The sequence below is a fragment of the Mustela nigripes genome, chromosome 3 (genome assembly GCF_022355385.1).
Source record: "Mustela nigripes isolate SB6536 chromosome 3, MUSNIG.SB6536, whole genome shotgun sequence".
NCBI classification, from domain to species: Eukaryota; Metazoa; Chordata; class Mammalia; order Carnivora; family Mustelidae; genus Mustela; species Mustela nigripes.
Genome location: NC_081559.1, coordinates 186,361,886 through 186,380,979, shown reverse-complemented (window position 1 = coordinate 186,380,979; position 19,094 = coordinate 186,361,886). Strand labels below are relative to the sequence as shown.

At 35.9% G+C, this 19,094-nt stretch overlaps 1 protein-coding gene across 7 annotated transcripts in view; it reads left to right on the top strand.

Moving 5' to 3' along the window:
* Positions 1 to 19,094, top strand: part of CYRIB (CYFIP related Rac1 interactor B) — a 146,030-nt gene that overhangs the window by 113,393 nt on the left and 13,543 nt on the right. For 5 of the 7 annotated variants that reach the window (XM_059395164.1, XM_059395168.1, XM_059395167.1 and 2 more), the window contains 4 exons: positions 6,410 to 6,531; positions 11,100 to 11,205; positions 17,144 to 17,280; positions 18,338 to 18,415. In XM_059395164.1, coding sequence (XP_059251147.1) covers positions 6,410 to 6,531; positions 11,100 to 11,205; positions 17,144 to 17,280; positions 18,338 to 18,415 — 443 coding nt within the window. Of the gene's footprint in view, positions 1 to 6,409; positions 6,532 to 11,099; positions 11,206 to 17,143; positions 17,281 to 18,337; positions 18,416 to 19,094 lie in introns of those variants that run through there. The other 2 variants (XM_059395170.1, XM_059395169.1) reach the window with 2 other exon arrangements.

The following is a 19,094-nucleotide window of genomic DNA, read 5'->3' as shown; positions in this document are numbered from 1 at the left end:
TCAGTAATTTGGGCATAATATTAAAAGGTAAGTGTGAACCTTAATTATTTAATCTTTACAGATAATTAATTTGAAAAGTTAAACTCATTATATGTATGTATTTCAGGAATCCTTTTTTTTTTTTTTTCCTAACTCTAAATAAAAAGAAAAATAATGGGTTCACAGACCTTTGAGTAATTTGCCTTCTGTTTGTTTTATGTTGCATGACCTATTGTAATATGGTCTAAGAGTGGCAGGTAAGTGTCATTGACCCCTGTGCATGTTGGAGAGCTTTTGCTTTTTGGCTGTCTGTATCGCTTTAGCTTACCTGGTTGTCAGATTGAGAACAATGAAATTAAATGGTTGTTTCACTGTGAATGTTGCTGTTTTAACTGATCATTATTAGAAAATTGTTAGGAAGGGGTGAAGAGATAAAAATTTTTAAGTTGTGTGATCCTATGCATTTTTATTTGAGATTAAAGCATTTGAACAGATTTTTAAATTCTTAAAATTTAAGACCTTTTTGGGTTTTAAAAACAAAATAAGCAAATCCCTTAAAATCTATCTCCAGAGTCTTTGTATTTTCCATCAAGTTAAGTTTATGTGATATTATATAATACATACTATTTTATGGATAATTTATATATTTTTTCTTTAAACTAGGACAGTTCATATGAATCAGTTTGTAGCTTATCTCTGTTTTATGGAATTATTTGTGGTCTCTGATTTTTTTTTCTTTTTTTTTTAAATTTTACTACATTCCTAGAACTGTTCTGTTACAGTTTGGGTCCTGTGTACAGGCTAGCAAAGAAAAGTAATGTGACTATCAGGACCATATTAAATTGTTGGGTTCTTAGGGGAAGATTTTATTAAATGAGTATTAGTTTTCTTGACCCTTCTCAACAATTTAACAGTGCCATTTTAAGTGCATGTCTGGCATGAATTTTAATCAGCTTGGGGATGTTAAGCAAATTGCTGACTTGAGGATTATTCTTTCAGATGAGGCAGCTTACGTTAGAGCTGTATTTTAGTTTATTTGCATCTGTTTCAAACTGGTCTTGTATATTTTTCTGCTATTCTGTCTCCTTTTTATTCTGTCTCAAATTCCTTACATTTGCAGAATCTTGGCTTGATACAGTCAAGATCTTGTTCAAGACTTGGCACTTGATCTTTTTATAAACCTAGCATCATGTTGTGGTCAAGTGAGAAGCACGAATTCACTGTAGTATTTTAAGTATTATTTGGTCTTGATTTTACAGTCTTTGGGGGTTTGAACCATTATCCTTAAAATTTAATTAGCTAATTTAGTGACAGGAATAGGTTAAAATTGCTACCAACACTAATAACCAGTAATGAAGAACTATATATGAAGTGTTAACTAAAGACAGATGTAAAGTAAAACGTATTTGTTCTCCTTATCAGCCAATGTAGAACTTTCAGTTTGACACTTGATATACTGTATACTCGGCCAGAGTTTGCCGGTTGTTACTTATCTAGGTTTGTAAATGTTTTCTTTTTTTCTTTTTTTTTAAGATTTTATTTATTTATTTGACAGAGATCACAAGCAGGCAGAGAGACAGGCAGAGAGAGAGGAGGAAGCAGGCTCCCTGCTGAGCAGAGAGCCCGATGCAGGGCTCGATCCCAGGACCCCGAGTTCATGACCTGAGCCGAAGGCAGCGGCTCAACCACTGAGCCACCCAGGCGCCCTTAAATGTTTTCTTTTGATTCTAACATTGAGTTCTCTTAATCAGTTTTATCTTTGATCTGTTGCATATTCCTGTTTGTAAAAGTTTATCTTATCATTAGACTATTTCAGTGACTATAGCCCAACGCATGGGTCTTATCTTCAACAGCTTCATAGCAGACTAGGAATTGTCAATATAGTTGATTTGCCATTTCCTTGTGATTACTGAGAATAAAGCCACATTCTTTTTTTAAGTAGCATATTTCATACTACATTGTTTATTTCTGGTTGAACAATAATAATTCAGGTTACCAGAGTAATTTGGCTTTACTCTTCGATCATTTATAGTGGTTAAATCTAGATCACTGTGTCTCCATGATTGGGCAGCTAGAGCAATAATTCCATACAGATAGATATACTGGCATTTTGTATCAAGTTGTATACAAATTAAGTATTTTTATGCATATAAAACATGATGGAATCCTGTAGTTTACAGAATGAAAATGTCTTTAAATCATTCACTTATTCACATGCATGCACATACGTGGTTTTTCAGTTCAGTTAACAAATGTCTGTAGCTTGCCTCCGGTATGCCAACCAGTAGATGGATGCTGGGGATTCAGAGATAACAAAGATACAACCCCTGCCTTTTGGGAGTTCTCAGTATAATACAATAGAAACACAAACTAATAATTTCCCTTGCATCCTTTACCATTCAAGGTATAGATCACAGGGGATTAACTTGACCTAGCAGTGAGTAGATGGGATATCTTGGAAGACTTTCTGATGGTAACCTTTGAATTGTGTTGTAGAGGGTGAGTTAGAATGTTTCAGGGTAAGTTAGTGGAGGACATTGTTAGGAAGAAGGAACAGCATCTACAAAGGCCTTAAGGCATGAAATGACATTCTGTGTTAAATGAAATAGACTGTTACCTACTCAAGGTGAACTAGAAAGAGGACCTTTTTAAAATTATAACTATGTAATAAGATTTTATTTAAGAATAATGGTTCAACTAAGATATAAGCCCAGAATTGCCCCCATAAAATTTGGGAGCAGTTATGCTAATGGCAGCATATAAAAAGCACTGAATTGGGGGCAGTATAGCCTCTTCTAGTTTTTTTTTTTTTTTTTAATTTCTTATTTGATAATGATACAGCTCATTCTAATGACACATCTGTAGCCTGAGTAACTGTTGTATCTGTTAGTCCATTAAATTGTGGTTCTTAGGAGAATAGGGACTTCTATTTATTTTTATGTCCCTTTCCGTCCTTCACAGAGTGCTCTCTGAATGTTAGAGGTTCAGTATCTGTTAGTTAACTTGACTTAACTTATCTCAAGGCAGACCAGAATAGGAGAGTAAATAAAGGTGGTTGTTTGTAAAGGAGGAATGGAATCTTACTTTCTCTAATTCTTTGTTAAAGTGCCTTTCCATTTAATCATACATTTCCTCTAATTCTTGTGTCGTTTGTGTCACTTGTCCCTTGCAATCTTGTAAAACTACTGAAATCCACTCTTTTAGTCTAATTTTATTTTCCTATTTTACTTCTTGCATATTTTCAGTTGCTTTTGCCCTCCCTATACTTTGAAATATCTTTATTCTGGTGGCATTTTCTTCTATTTATTTTTCTGAAATGATGAAAGATTATATTCATACAGAGTTGAAAATGCATAATAGTTTCCTTTAACTCATGGTGGAGGTGCATTTGTGTCTCTACCTTCTCAATCATTCACCAAATAATTTATTACAGAAAATCTGCTTGGGACTGAGTTTACATCCTGTACGGCCTATGTGCTATACATTGAGGTCCCTGCTTCAATGTAATTTAGGGAGATAGATCATAAATATTTACTGAATGAGTGAATGCAGAACTAAAGCACAGTGACCCCTTATCACAATTAGTTTTTATGCGACTAGCTTTCTGACTTTTTTTTTTTGTAGCTGATCTTTGCCCCCTTTTGTATTTTGTATAAAATTGTATAAAATTCAGATTGAATTTTAGCAATTATTTTCAGTGACTCTTTAATAGGAAACCAGTGTGAAATTACAGTATTTAATTTTACCTTCAAATAATAAGAGCAACTGAAACATGCCTTAATTTCCCTTGAACAGCTATTAAAACTAAGCTTGATGAGTAATCACTACTACTCTAAGTAGTAGATACTTTATTTTGCATTCAAATGAATGTCCTTTTGTCAGCTGGTTAAGTGATAGTTTTTTCTTCAAGTAATAAAATTTTTCATTCTTTGCCATGAAAAATCAAAGTGACAAGTCTTGGTTGCATTATATGATACCATATTTTGAAAAAATGCTTTATTTTATAGTCCTTCTCCCTCCCTAGTATTTCACCCTTTTGCATGACTTGCTCTCAGTAAAGTAGTGCTTATTACTTGTCTGCTACTTTCTGTTTGTCTTCATTTCTACAGCAGTCTTCAGCAGCTTTCAAAATTATAAATGTGACTTTCCTGTGACAGTCTAAAAAATGTTTAATCAGTGTGGTGCTGGGTATTTTTTCCACCCTTAGGGGAAACTGGAATCTTCTCCTTTATTTTTAAATTTCTTGGTACTTACTAAACTTCTGATCATTATTAACCACTTCAAGGTCTACTTAAATCTACTTAATGATGTTTCTTTTGTATGTAAGTCTCAGTGTCACATTTTTCTGTTAACGGCTAGTCACCACACCAAAAATACAGTTTAGTATTTCCAAACTTCACAAGTATTTTTTGATAAATATATCAGTCAAAATATTGTCCTTTGTCATGAATTCCCACTTCATGAATTAAAACTATGATATGTGTCTACTATTGATGTTATGTCTGTAGTTTCACAATTCCATATGAAAAAGTATAAAACTGCTGTTTTGCATGTTAAAAAATTATTTTTCTCTATTGCATCTGGTGTAAGTATAAAAATTATGAGGTGTACTTTTTTTTAGTGTGTGTCTTACTATTAATTTGGAGAATATGGTCTGGCTAAATATGAGAAATTATTACTGCTAAATAACAAACCCTGATTTTTAAGAAATCATTTAGCTCCAATATAAATATTTACTTCTAGTAATATACGTTACGGCTTTGGATACAGAGTGTTTTTAATTTGGCTCCTCTTGTGTAATTATTTTGTCACAGTATTTTTATTAAAAAAGTAGATGATTTCTGAAAGATTCAGAAAATAATGGAACAGACAGATACAAGAACACAAATTCTTAAGTGGACTTTACACATGAATGTTATTGTTGCCATAGTACTGTTTAAGTATGTGAAGTTAAAATTTGGTACCCTGTTGATTTTTTTAAAAACTGGAATATTTTTTACTAGTTTGCAGCTTTAATAGATGGAATTGAGTTACGACTTGCCCCATGTGCAAAATAAAGTTACAGTTCTTAGGCATCTGGACTCCTAGTTTCATGTGTGAACTAAGTTTCTTTAAATTTTCTAAGGAAAGAAATAAATATATTTTGTATTTGTGGGAAGGTAAAGTGGATGTAGAAAAGTCTAAGTACTAGTTGTATATGATTGGTAGACAAAGTGATTTATCCCAAATGTTCTGAATTCATATTATCAATTTGGTCTTCCTCCCCTGACTCCATAAGAAAAATTTTTGTGTGGAGGAATTCATCCAACACCGTTCCTCTCTAAAATATGAGGATGATCATAATGTTTATAATGTTTAGTGCATTATGCCTTATCTGTAGCATCAAATGTGGTCTATATGGAAAGGTTTATGAAAAAGTCCCATTTCACACAGATTGCCCATTTTTCTCAAAAAAAAAAAAAGAGAAGAAAAGAATTATATTAAATAAAAAAGATTTAGCCTTAGAGAAACAAATGACCAAGTTATTAAAAACAGGGTTTCTGCTACCTCAATTTTAGAAGAGAGAAATCCAGATTTAGTCATCTGTTAGCATATGCTGTGTGACTAACACCACAGGTGGTAGAAGTGCCCATATGTTTGTGTTCCTGATTGTGCTTTTTATGACTATAATTCTCCCTTCATTTTTCTCTGTCCCAAAGTGTGCAAGGAACCCGTTTTTGCTTTAGTATTTCAGAATTTCAGAGACAGTATTATAGCTGCAAGTATCTGGTTTTCAGCAGCCTAGCCATTCTGAAACAGTGTCATAATTTGAACTCCTCTACACAAGAGTTTTGACCTTGTGCTTATCAGCAGAGAAGTTCATTGGCACAGAATTCAAAGTGGTCCCTAGGAAAGGGGAACATCTAACAACTGTCATTTTCAGATAGTTTTTAATTTATTTTATATTGACACTTAAATCACTAAAATGAACTTTCTAGGAAAATAAAGCAGTTTCAATTTTAAACCATAGGTGAACAAGATATGTTAGTAGGCTTTCCATTTCTGTTGCATTACAATAAATCATTATTCATGCATTTACTGTCATTACTGGTAATGATTACTATAGTAGTAAAAGTGATTATTACCACTATCACAATTTGAACTTTGAATTAAAATTCTCAATTTTATTTAATATACCAAGTCATGGTTTGTAACTTAAGACAAATAGTAATGTTTGATGGTCCCTTGCTCCTTGTGTATTTACAAACTTGAGGCTAGAAATGTTGTAGAAGTATGAAAAAATTACCAGTCTTTTCTGAGAAGTTCGGAGTTAACATTGAATAAGATGTGAGCCATCTTTAGAAATTGAGACTGTTCATTGCTTAGAGTTACACATTTATTAAAAAAAATCATGTGACTGTAAATTTTTTTGTGCTTTCCTGCTATTTAGATGCCCAGCCTACAGAGTCTGAGAAGGAAATTTATAATCAGGTGAATGTAGTATTAAAAGATGCAGAAGGTATCTTGGAGGATTTGCAATCATATAGAGGAGCTGGCCATGAAATACGAGAGGTAAAGATGTTTAAACATTTTCCAATAAACTAAAATTCTCTGTGTCCCTCTTCTTAAGCCCTTTTGTACATACTTGTGAATTCTCTGTTGCATATTAAGTATTACACTTAAAGAATCATCACTTACTTGGACTATTTCAGATGTGGTTTTAGTGATACAAGGGTTAAAGGAAAATGGTGTTCTGAATATGTAATTTATGTATGTTGGAGAAAATTTTATTTTTTTGGTTGCTCTCACATCTGAAATTTACAGTATCCATGAGGGATGATTTATATCATTTATTTACTTATTTATTTATTTATTTAGTTAGTTAGTTAGTTATTATACATACATACATATATACTTTTTGGGCGGAGAAGAGAACATAACTTTCTGTGGCCTTTTGTCCTGCTATTCTTATTTTTTTCCCCACTCCTATGCTTTCCGGGAGAAGGCTGCTGTCATCCTTGTGGTCTGGACTCCCCCAACTGTCTGATGACTTTACACCGTGGAGCAAATATCTGGTGTGGTTTCTTCAATTATCTTCTCCTGAGCCTCTGAACTCATCCAGGTTTCTAACTACCTCTTACTCCACTTCTTCTGTTTTTCAGAAAAAGCTGTATCTCTACTTGGTACCAAGATTAATGTCTCTACCTTTGTTCTGCATCCTCCTCTGGAATTTTGCTCTTTTAATTATTCCTTCTCTTAATTACATCTTCTATGTTTTTTCTTCTGTTGGCTTCTTCCCCTCAGAATATACACATACTTGGGTGTCCTCTACCACCCAAAGAAACACCCTAGCCTCTGGATCTATCTCTTTCTCATGATGCATTTCTTAAGGGCATTGTCTTGTTTCTTCATTTTTTCCCACCCTTCTGCTTCTTCTATTCTTCTGTATAACTAACAGTGCAGAGGTTGTCAAGGAGCAGTCTGTTGGTTTTACGGCCCGCATACCAGCTCCATTCCTCTGATGACATTTGTAGTGTTAATGAAGGCAGAATTAAGTGTAGGTACCAGAAGATGATTCAAGACGATTTAGTTTTGGACCAAGGGGCCACAGGTTTTGGTGATTGACTGGATGTTTAATATAAGGGAGAAGGGGAGTTAATGATTCCAGGGTTTCTGGTTTAGATTAGCCATTGGTGATAGCATGAGCTGAGGGAAATTATAGATATTGTGAATTCATTTTTTTTTTTTTTAAGCTCTCCTGGCTTGGGCTGTTTGTTTCTTGAACGTCTTACACACGTACACTTTCCTTCCTTCACATCTCAGTAATTACTTCCCCTACTGTCTTGCCCCAGTGCTTTGCACACATTTCTTTTACGGTAACTATCACTTTTTAAAAAAATTATTGAAATTTAATGTTGATAACTTCACTGCCACCTCCAGCTTGAGGAGGAGGGTAAACCTGGTTTCTTACTAATTGGTGTGTCATCAGCACCTAAAACAGTGTTTAGGAAGCACTTAGTAACTGTCGAAGAAATAAATACAAGAGCTTAGACGAATCTTGCCAGTATCATTAGCTTAAGTGAAACCTTTAGATTTCAGTAAATAAAGGCATGTAACCATTTCTGTGAAATTCAAATCCTAAACATTTAAACATAATTTGAAAAATCCAAACATTTGTGGAAATGGAAGATTTAAATGATTAAACAGGATTTAATTAACTAATTGACAAATTCTTTTCCTGTAGGTCACAACAATTCATAGTTTGTTCTAAAAGTGTTTTAGTGTCTTCATATTGATTATCAGTGCTACAAATTATTTTTAATTGTTCAGTATTATATCATTAAATTTTTTAAAGTTTTATGGTTGAATTCTGATAGCTGGTTACAGTTGTTTCCCATAAGCAATAAAGAAAAAAACTATAGAGATGCAGACTTTTATCTGTTTTTAAGGTTAGAGCCCTTAGGATTTTTTTAATTTAACCAAGTGAAGGGTTACTCTCCTTCTTTGTGGAAAGGCTCACTACAGTCTTTATATTGACTTAATGAAATGCATCTATTGACTTAATTGAATGTAGTTGTCATCTTCTAAAAGACAGTAAAATGATGGAAACCTTTAGGAGTCATTTCAAAGAGGACTTAGGGAGCTGTGAAACCAGGAATTTTAGAGGCAGTGACCAAAGGTTGGAGTACCGTAGGACCCTATGGTCACCCAGTTTAGCGCCGTCACCATATTCAGTGCATTTGTAGCATTCCGTGGTTGGTAGTGCGGGCAAATAAATACATGTCACAGAGTTAGAGTTTACATAGAAAAATAACACTAAAAGGAAAGGGGAGAAACACAAGAGATAGTAAGAGATTCACCTTACCAGGCTACCTATTAAGGTACCTTCATTAATTCTTTGGTAAAGGAATTAAGGACAGAGAAGTAGGTAAATAAAATAGATAAAAAATATGTAAGCTAGAAAACAAAATAGCATTTAAATCTGTAGATTAAGGTAAGTGTGTAACTATTCAAGCATTTGAAGAAACTTTCACTGAGGAATGCATATTGATGTCTGGGTTGAACTCTATAAGCAGAAATAGCATATTTCAGAATAATAGGAAAACAAGAAAGGAAGGTACAAATAAAAGCTGATTATATACAAATATACAGAGAACAGATACCACTACAGTAACTGTCAATAGAAAGACTTAAATAAACTTGGGAGAACTACTATTCTACCTATGAAAAAACACAGACAATAGAAATAAAGTGTTCAGATTTACTAATAAATGCACATCACTGTCAAGCAGTTTTACTATATACAATAATTGTTAAAAGTTCAATATTGGTTGGTTTATGAAGGTAGTGATTTTAATGCAAGTGCTATTATAAAATGGTTTCCTTTTTTGGAGGTCTGTTTGGCCAGTTGTAAAATGAGATCTATAAAATTTTTTTTTAGATTACATTTTAGAAAATATTCTCCAAAACAGTATCATTCAAGAGCAAGGTAAATGTACAAACCTGTGCTGTGGACGTGGAATTACTTATATTTTTGTTTAAGTAACATTTTAGTAAACATGATTGAAATAGAATAAAATTTGATTTAATACAGAATCTGTTAAATAAACAAAGCTTATTCTCTAGGATAGGCCACTGGTGAGGGAAATAAGAACACTCAGCTACTGTTTTGATGAATCTATACCAGTTGTGACATTTTTGGAGCTGGGAGTTAACATATCTGCTCCATGACAGTCTCACCGCTAACCTGTACTGAGTGTCCTTTGCATGTTGGGCTGTCTGGGTGCTGTACCAGAAATGTCGCCTAACGCAGTGAAACTAATATGAAAGGAAAAGGAATCACAATTACAGTGAGAACCATAACATGTTATCATATAAGAGCAACCAGTGTCCCAGTCTAAATGCAGGCAGGGCAGGGTCAGGGAAGCAGTTAACTCACTCAGTTGTGAAAGTAGGTATGTTTGCCAGACCATTTTGATATTATGAGAATGAGTTATTATTTTGAAAATAATTCTTAGCTCTTGCAAGAGAAGTTGGATATGCTTCTCAAGAAAAGAAAATTTTAATTTTTATCTGTTTGGTTATTTCCTGAATAATAAACAGATTTTTACCACTTGATATAAAGCATTGCTGAGACTGGGTCTTGAGGCTAAAAGAACTTTTCGTATTTGTCAGGACAGTATCACAGTCCCTTTGAAATATTCATGTTAATGTGAAAGAAGGATTGTTACATGTAATGTCTGATTTTCTTTAATATTAAAATTGTAGGTAGTGACATAAATGGGATTCACTTCAGAATCCTACTGTGTTTGGATAGAATTCATAAACATTTTATATAGGGGCACCTGGGTGGCCTAGTTGGTTGAGCATCTGATTTAGGCTTAGGTCGTCTTGGGATCTTGGGGTCCTGGACTTCTGGAATCCTGGGATCCAGCCCTGCCAGGGCTCCCTCTTGATGGGGAAACTGCTTGTCCCTCTCCCTCTGCCTCCCTCTCTCCTTCTCATGCTCTTACCTGTCTCTCAAATAAATGAATATGATCTTTAAAAAAAAAGTTTTACATAAAAAAATCAAAATTTTCATGTAGCGGAAAGCTTATAAGACGCATTGTGTAAATAATACATAGCCCATTTGTTTAGTTTGTAGCTTATTTATTCAGAGCATTCCCTAAATCTGTCTGCTTTCAATTTTATTTTGCTTTCTTGTTTTTCAGTTTAGTGTGGATGGAGTCAGAGTACTAGTTGCCTTTGGAAAATCTAAACATGTCGATACCTCCTGATAATGTTTATAAGAAGAACCCCCCAGACACTCCCCCATTTTGGTTATGAGTTTCAACTTTCAGATAGCATGTTTAGCTTGTTTGAAAATGTTAGAGAAAACAAACCAGATGGTTAAAAAAAAAAGGCCTTAAGTTCCATAAAAGAGTACGAAAAGCAAAAGAAAGATAAAAGCAAGAAAATACCTTTCTTTGGGAGTGACCCCTCCGTGTTCACAAAAGATTGCTTAGTGGTCTGAAAGGCAGGTCGTATTTTATCAAGTATACCAGGGTTTCCTGTGTTTGCCGAAACCTATATTTTAATGTAAAAATAATACTGTTTTGATTTTTAAAGCTCTAACTATTTTTATTCTTTGGATTTTGAAGGCAATCCAGCATCCAGCAGATGAGAAGTTGCAAGAGAAGGCTTGGGGTGCAGTTGTCCCACTAGTAGGCAAATTAAAGACATTTTATGAATTTTCTCAGAGGTTAGGTAAGTTGAAAGTTTCATAATTATGACTTCCCTAGTGAAAAAGTCATTTATTGATAAGGAATTAATGTAGAGTATTTTATATTCACCTTGCTAAATTTATATGCTACATAGGTACAGCAATCTTGTTAGACTGTAATATTACAGCATAATTGTATCATCCCTATCAACCTAGGTCTTTAAGTTATTTAGACCATTTCCCCCAATAAATTATAACTTCCATAAGGAAATGCCTGATTTTATTTATTTATTTACTTACTTACTTTCTTATTTGTTTATTTTAGCCTAAAGGGTCCTGGAAACACGTGCTAGAATTTCTCTCCAGCTCTACAGCACATCCTGTCCCATGTGTGGGAACTAATCATCAGGCCCTTGGGTTATTTAGATTTTTGTGTCCTTAAAAATAATTGCTGATTATGGTCAGTTCATGTATCTAAAATGGTACAAGATGAGAAATAGCAAGTTGATGATGTGCCCAAAATTATCTGGGGAGTTATTAAAACAAAAAGCGTTCAAAACCATTTGCTTTTTCCCTGGTGTGGGAAAAATTACTCAAAGATCAGAATTGTATCTTCCATATAGTGAGTAAGCAGAATTGGAATTCCCTTTCTGTTAAAGGAGGAGGAAGAGCAGGTTAAGATTTAGGTAGTTAGCTGTTGGAGTAATTTGAAAGACATAAGTTGCCAGGTTTTAGAAATTGGTAATTACTTGAGTTCTGTGTTTTGTTGTTTATTAGTATGTTTTTAAGTCTCTAGATGTCTTGAAAAAATCATTAGCTTGGGCAGTTGATTGGTATTGGCTGGAGCGATCTCTATGGCAAAGCATCTCTGTGTCCATTGGTGTAGGGCTTGAGTGTTATAGTTTGCAGTAGGTCACTGTCACTTCCTAGTTTTTTCTATCTGGCTCTCCATAACTTTCATATTGGCTACTAGGCCACTTGGGTCTGCAACCTACTTCAAAGCTGAAGTTCAATTTTTAAAAAATGCCTACTTTTTTTTGTTGTTGTTTTTTGAAATGCCTACATTTTTTAAAAACTAAGAGAACTGCTCTTTTTCTTAGATGAAGGACAGACTGTTAAAGGTACAGATTATTGAAATAGAAGTATTGTTACAAATTATCCTTTTTTTACTAGAAGTAAAAATTGTAGCTTATTACCTCAACAGGACAGTCATTTCTTTCACACTGCCAACCTTTTGATCAAGTATCTCTGTAATCTGTAATTTTGTAGCTTCATTGGACTGAAGTGTTTTAATTGTGATTATCATCTTGACTCCTTCATATTTAGAGTGTTTGTTGTGCTGCTAGTTCCTGGCTGCATTTGAAGTTACATTGCTTTGGATGGTGTTCAGGCCTACTCAGACTCATCTTGGTCTCTTAGCATTTGCCAGTTAGAAAAGAATAATTGTAAAATAGGCCAAACCAGTCAGGGTTACATGTTTTCTCATGTTTTAACTATCGGAATTAAATCAGGCTAGTGGTCTCTGTTCCATTTCACCAGAGTATATTATAACATAGGTAATAGCAAGAAGCTATCGTTTTTCATACCGTCATGTGGGAGCCTGGAACTTTGATTACTCTAAGGACTATAGGAAAGTACAAATTTAATATAGGACAATTTACTCCTCATCTCTTCCCCAGTAACCTGGTTAATAATGTTTCCGGGTTCTTTGTGGACAGTAACATAGCCTTGTTTACATATGATAGGAGCTCACTGTTTCTTGAGTGAGTGAGGGTGAACTAATGAATACACACATCTGGGGGTTCCTGGGTGGCTCAGTCGTTAAGGGTCTGCCTTGGGTTCAGGTCATAATCCCAGGGTCCTTGGGATGGAGCCCCACATCAGGCTCCCTGCTCAATGGGAAGTCTGCTTCTCCCTCTGCTTGTGATCTCTCTCTCTGTCAAATAAATAAATAAAATCTTTTTTTAAAAAAATGAATACACACATTTGATGTATCAGATATGTATTAGGTATTTAGGAGGAGCAATAATACAGATTTTAGGCTTTGGAGGCATAGCTTCCTATTAGAAATCTGGTGTTTGCCATGTATTAGTTGTGTGGTCTTGATCACATGACTTAAATTCTCTGATTTTCAGTACCCTATCTGGACTTCAAGTCTGGTAGGCCATCTGGTTTATATCCACTAAACCTTTTGTCTCTTTTGTTCCTGCTTGAGCCACCGGTGAGGATAAACATTACAAATAGCCCACAAAGCACCACCTGTTAAGATCCACATGATCCTTCAGAATCGTGCTATCCCAAGGAGAGGGTGTTTGGCCTCAGCACTGCAGATACACTGTGGTGTGTATTCCAGAAGAGGGACCCTGATCCCTTGCCAGTTTGCATCCTTCTAGAGAGAGGGGGAAGGGATCACTCTACTAATTGGGAAGATACACTGACCTTAGGCTATAAGATTAATATTGCCGGCCTGGGGAATATTCTGTACCTGCTTATTTTAGTCTGAGGCCTTCCTAGTTGAGGCAACTCAGTGAGGGTTGTATGATCAGACAATAAACAGACTCCTTTGTCTTTCCTCAGTCATCTTCCTGTTTCAGGGGCTTATTAATAGGGACCATCCCCTGAGATCATAATGGGTAGGTCTCTCCAACATGTTGGCTCGCTTTCTCTGGGCTAGATTGCCCACAATGAGTGTGGTCATGTTTCTTGGCTATGTTAAGTCACCCACCATCCACATCTTTTGTGTTCTCTTCTGAGGATTTAAGTTCCGATATAAGTCTTTGATTTAGATGTGGATGGCAGTGGTGAGAATAAATGCTTATCTCTAAAGGAGAACTTTGGACAGGGGCCTCCTCTTCCTAGGCATCCAGTCATTTCCCATTATTGTTCTACTTGTGGACTAATCTGTCTTTATTATTTTTCCCAGTAGTCTCTTCCTTGTAACGTTGTGCACTGATCTACCAGCTAATTTCTTCTAGAACTTAGTAACTTGTTAATTTCTTCTTGTCACCTTTCCTAAGAATCCTGTTCACGTGATTTTGTTTTAGGAGCTCCATCTGGAAGACCAATCCCTACATCACCGTCTCCTTGACATCCGTTTCTTTACAACTCAGCCAGAGACCTGAGCCGTCTTCTGGGATCTTCTGTCTCTGATTCCTTTCTTGACACAGGGCATTAAAGACTAGTAGGATTGTTTTGTATCCACAGAGGCTCTCAAAATGAGAGGCTGGTCTAGGTGTCCCAGAGGCAGATATGCAGTGCCATTGTCTTGAGATGCCCCTTTTTCGCAGATTTGCCCTTGAGTGCTTCAGCCATTCAGGGACAGAAGTTCTCCAACATGGTTATTGTCCAGCCCAGCTCAGCCTAGTGACTGGACTGCACTCTTTGGGGGTGGGGGGGCCTTGAATGTTAATTTTACCCTGAGACTTGATAAAGTCTCGGAAATGCAAATTTCTTTTTTCTTTTTTCTTTTTTTTCTTTTTTTTTTTTTTTTTTTTAAAGATTTTATTTATTTATTTGACAGAGAGAGATCACAAGTAGACAGAGAGGCAGGCAGAGAGAGAGAGAGGAGGAAGCAGGCTCCCCGCTGAGCAGAGAGCCCGATGCGGGACTCGATCCCAGGACCCTGAGATCATGACCTGAGCCGAAGGCAGCGGCTTAACCCACTGAGCCACCCAGGCGCCCCAAATTTCTTTTTTCTTTAACAGCCTGTAACAGTATTGGTGTGCGTGTGTGTGTTTAACGGTTTTTTACTATTCTCATCTCTCTCGAACTTTGCTTTCCACTTACATTAATACTGACAGACAGAATGAATCTCAAGAGATGAGTAAGCCATTTTTTAAAATACCTAAAATGTGTTTTTCCTTTTAGTTGACCTTCACATCCACTCTTGCACTTCTGTAAACCATCTGTACTTCTGCAATCCATTCTACACATAGCAGATGACATGGAGTTTTTATAAATGTTAATCTGATGATAGCACCACCCTGCTCAAGTAGTTTCTCCAGGGACATTAGGATGACAAGACCAGAATACTTACTATGGCACATAAATTACACACGTATTGTTCTGGTCTTAGGTTACTCTCCTCCTTGTGCTCTCTTTTCTACATGTATTGGTCTTCTTGCCATTCCTCTGCTGTGTCCTGCTCTTCTCAGCTCAGGATCGGGCTCACTGCCCTGCCTGCAAACTCTTTTTCATCTTTAAAGATTTTTTTAATTTTATTTATTTGTCATAGAGAGAGAAGCGAGAGCAAGCACAGGCAGACAGAGGCAGAGGGAGAAGCAGGCTCCCTGCCAAGCAAGGAGCCCGACGTGGGACTTGATCCCAGGACGCTGGGATCATGACCTGAGCCGAAGGCAGCCGCTTAACCAACTGAGCCACCCAGGCGTCCCACTTTTTTTTTAAGATTTTTTATTTTATTTATTTGTCATAGAGAGAGAAGCGAGAGCAAGCACAGGCAGACAGAGGCAGAGGGAGAAGCAGGCTCCCTGCCTCTTTTTCATCTTTAATGCACACCTCAGTCTCAGCCCAAATGTCACTTACTCAGAGAGGTCTTTTCCTGAGCCTTAAACTAGGTGAGTTCTATTTTTATATTTTGTCATTGTATCATGTACTTCTTAACACACATCACAACGATAATAATTTGTCTTTCTTCTCTGTGTAGTCATGCTCCGTGTGGGCATAAGGAGCATGTCTGCTTTCATCTCTGTTCCCCTAGTGCCTGGCACACGGTCGACAGGACTTTTTCTGACTTGCTGTAAAAGAGATAAGAACTATTGTTTGGAGTTATTGTGTAGGTGACAAATAATGTCTCTGTAGTATCTAGCTTAGTACCAGCACTATTAGACATACAAGAAGTACCTCCTGTGTAGTAATCCATAGATGAGCGTTTTAGAAGGTTACAGAAGGCTGGGTAGAGTGTTGCTTTATTTGAGAGACAGTCAGTTATGTACTGTGGTAGAAAGAATAAGGCTGTCGAGTCAGAAACATCTGGCATTTACTAGCTATACCCTTGGGAGTCTAAATCTTTGAAACTCAGTATGTACCCATCGTAATGCTCATGTCCTAGTTGACGGTGAAAGTTTAATAGGAGACCAAGTCATATGCGTAGTAGAGATGTTAGTTCTTATTAGGGTCTTCATAAATAGTAGAGCTGGTATTTTTTTAAGTTAAGGGTTGATGATCTGATAAATTTATTATTAATAAATATTAGTAATCTGACAGTTTTTCATTAATGTTGGATCACCATCTACTACCGTAAGTTCCTGTTTTCTCTGAATAGAGTCTGGCATTTCTTTCTGATTCTGGAATCTATGAATGAATTAGTTTGATTTCTTTGATTTTTTTTTTTTTGAAGTGAAATATATCTATTTTTAAACACAGTATGTATTAGTTCCAAAAAGCATTTATTTCGAAGGAACCGTTTTACTTACATAATGAATCAGGATATTTATATTGTGATTCTAAGATGCCAAGCTCTAAGATAGGAAGCTAATTATTAAATCAAAAACTTCATTTCCCTTAGTATCTGAAAGAAAGCAATTTGTGTTTATAAATAAGCAACATATTCAAAGTACGAACAGTTGCTGATTGATTCCCAGCCATGTGGAGATTTGACTGTGTGGACATGATGCCACTGAAAGTTACTCAGCTGTAGGGTAACCCTTTACCAGTTCATAAAAACCAACACTACGTAGAATGATGAAAACAGAACATTTGCTGTTTGATCCTGGTGTTAAATTCATTAGATTTGCATTCTGTGTTATTTTGAATTTGGGTTTATGAAATTTTAAAGCTGAATTGGTTCCTTCAAGGTTTTTATTCTGTTTAACACTGTTCCATTTCAGTGATTATATTTAGATGATCTGGCTTTTGAAGAGACCTTATTTTTATGGGAATTAAAATCATAACATTTATAAATTGCTCATTTTTAAATAAAAATCAGGGAGCTACAGCCTAAGATTTTAATCTTCCTTTCTGTAGAAGCAGCACTAAGAGGTCTTCTGGGAGCCTTGACAAGTACCCCGTACTCTCCCACGCAGCATCTAGAGCGAGAGCAGGCTCTTGCCAAACAGTTCGCAGAGATTCTTCATTTCACACTCCGGTTCGACGAGCTCAAGGTAGGCCTCCCTACTGGCCCTGAGGTGCATGGATGTCGTGAGCCTCTAAGTGAGCACAGTAGGAAATGCCTGGAGACCTTCACAGTGTGTTTACGTGGTGTCTGTTGGTTCATTGCAAAACATGGAAAACTACATTTAAAAGGGCAAATCTTTTGATGTATTATACGTGTAGCAAATAGCAAATTACCCCATAGTTTGTCTTCATTTAACTTCATTTTAAAAATATCTCTGGAGCAATATTCACCTTTTCTAATACTATTTTTTTCTTCTCTACTCATCCCTAATTTTCAGCATCCCTTTATATAAAGATGTTAAGAGATTTCCTTTCTTCCTTGTGCCTGCCTGCCTGCCTTCTTATCTCTCTATGTTGTCTTCCTATTTCCCTGCACACTCTCCCCACCCCCACATTGTTGGAAGGACTGAGTGTAAAGAAATAGGTAGTAACTCTCATGTGAGGAGACCTGATCCACTTGAGACTCTGTCACAGTAACCAGGTGTGAGGTGGAACTTTCCAAGACCTCGAGGACCCTATCTGATAGGTGGTAGAGGTGGATTCCTAATTACAGCCTTCTATTTATTTTACAAAATAGGAAGCGATTCTCTTTTATTAATACTTTGAGCACAAAGAATTTGTATATAAAATTTTAGTCTGAGGATTGCACTGTTGACCATATAGACGTACCAAGACATACATACTTTTTATTGTATTAATTCAAAACTAAGTGCTTACATGTTTCTTCTTTTTTCTTTTATTTGATAATACTGGTTTTTGGGAAACAACCGTTTATTTCATATGTTACCTAAAATTACTGAAAAGAAGGGAAGTATATGGATCATGACTATAAAACAGTTTACGTGGTTTATATTCAGAAGGACTAAGTACAATGTTATGTGATTTAGGTACAAAAAGCTATCTTGGGTTATGCCAGTTTTAGTTCTTAAATTAGGGAGCTGTCACTTAACTCGTTAAAGCTGTATTTAGGAGATTTTTCACTTAATTTTTACACTGTCATTTAGCGTGCATAATACGTTTTTCTTTCGTGAATGTCTTCTTTAGATGACAAATCCCGCCATACAGAATGATTTCAGCTATTACAGAAGAACATTGAGTCGTATGAGGATTAATAACGTCCCAGTAAGTCAATGCTTTGAATTGGGTATAGTAATGATAGCCGTTAGTTTGCTTGTTCATGTGCTCGTCCATTCAGATGAAGTTCAAGCTGATGATAAAGTCGGTAACTCACTACGGGCTGTCGCTGTGGGAGGAAAGGGCAGGATGCCCCCGACTGCCCTTCCACTGAGTCCCTTCAATCGCCATGACTCCTTCCTTCAGTACAGTTGCTGTCTGTTCATACAACATTGATACTTAAAAATTCCCTGTGTAGTCTCATTTTATTTATTTTTTGATTTTTTAGAAAAGATTTTTAAGTAATCTTTTTAAGTAATCTTTTTAAGTAATTTTTTAGAAAAGATTTTTAAGTAATCTTTACACTTCACATGGGGCTCAAACTCACAACCCCAAGATCAAGAGCCCCTGACCAAGCCAGTCAGGTGCCTCATGTGGATTCTCATTTAAATTGCACAAAAACTTTGTGAAATCATGGTTGTGAGTTTTTTGACTCCACAGTCTTAGAATGGAAGAATCCTGGAGAGAATTTGACTGGAATGGGAGGATACTGATGTTGGCAAGAGGGGAGAGCAAGCTCATGGACCGTGAGCACTCCTGTGCCTGTTCCTTGGCTACATAAATGCTCTTCTGCTTTACTTGGGCTTGATTTGCCTTGATTTCTCCTTGTCTTTACCCTTTTCTACAT